Genomic DNA, 775 nt, shown 5'->3' with positions numbered 1-775 from the left:
TATATATATGAAACAATGCTTTATATAATGACAATGTACACAAACCTGTGGTTCAAAACCTAGATCAAACATGCGATCTGCCTCATCAAGGACAACATATGTCACTCTCCGAAGGTTGGTCACTCTGCCACTGTTTGCTGCTAACATATCAATCATCCGGCCAGGAGTGCAGACAATGATTTCTGCCCCACGTTTCAGCTCAGCAATTTGTTCTGAAATTCCTGTGCCTCCATATACACAGCAAACTCTCAGATTGTTCTTTGCAAACTTTTTGCATTCCTTTCCTGTGAACAGGAGCATGAAATTAGGAAAAACATTTTATCATATTATTTTATCCACTAAACACCACAGCTGATTCATTTACAAAACAAAATTCCCTATAATGAAATGACTCAAAAATTTAGAAGAGCACAATATTTGAAAAAGCCCAAACTATACACCAAACTAGTATCTAAAAATCTTTATCAATGAAAAACTGTTCCATCTGCCCACTAACCTATCTGCATGCATAGCTCCCTTGTCGGGGTCATGATGATGGCTATGGGTCCGTCTGTGTCCTCGAGGGGAGGCTGGTCCACGATGTGGCGGAACATAGGCAGAAGGAAGGCTAGGGTCTTCCCTGACCCTGTCTTGGCAATGCCAATCACATCCCTGCCTTTCATGATTGCAGGAATGGCCTGTAGATTGGAAGAGATTGATGTGAAAAACAGATTCTCATAAATGAAGGCAGTGAAAATTTGCATTTATGATTTCATACCCTTTGTTAAACCTTAGG

General features: G+C 40.4%; 1 protein-coding gene across 1 annotated transcript in view; it reads right to left on the bottom strand.

Moving 5' to 3' along the window:
* LOC119582027 (probable ATP-dependent RNA helicase DDX46) overlaps positions 1 to 775 on the bottom strand; it is a gene marked incomplete at its 5' end in the record, with an annotated part of 8698 nt that overhangs the window by 6397 nt on the left and 1526 nt on the right. Inside the window, 2 exon segments of the mRNA XM_037930237.1 lie at positions 46 to 284; positions 497 to 677. Coding sequence (XP_037786165.1) covers positions 46 to 284; positions 497 to 677 — 420 coding nt within the window.

Source organism: Penaeus monodon, chromosome 15, assembly GCF_015228065.2.
Source record: "Penaeus monodon isolate SGIC_2016 chromosome 15, NSTDA_Pmon_1, whole genome shotgun sequence".
NCBI lineage: Eukaryota > Metazoa > Arthropoda > Malacostraca > Decapoda > Penaeidae > Penaeus > Penaeus monodon.
Note: the sequence above shows the minus strand (reverse complement) of the source record. Positions and strands in the feature narration are given on the sequence as shown.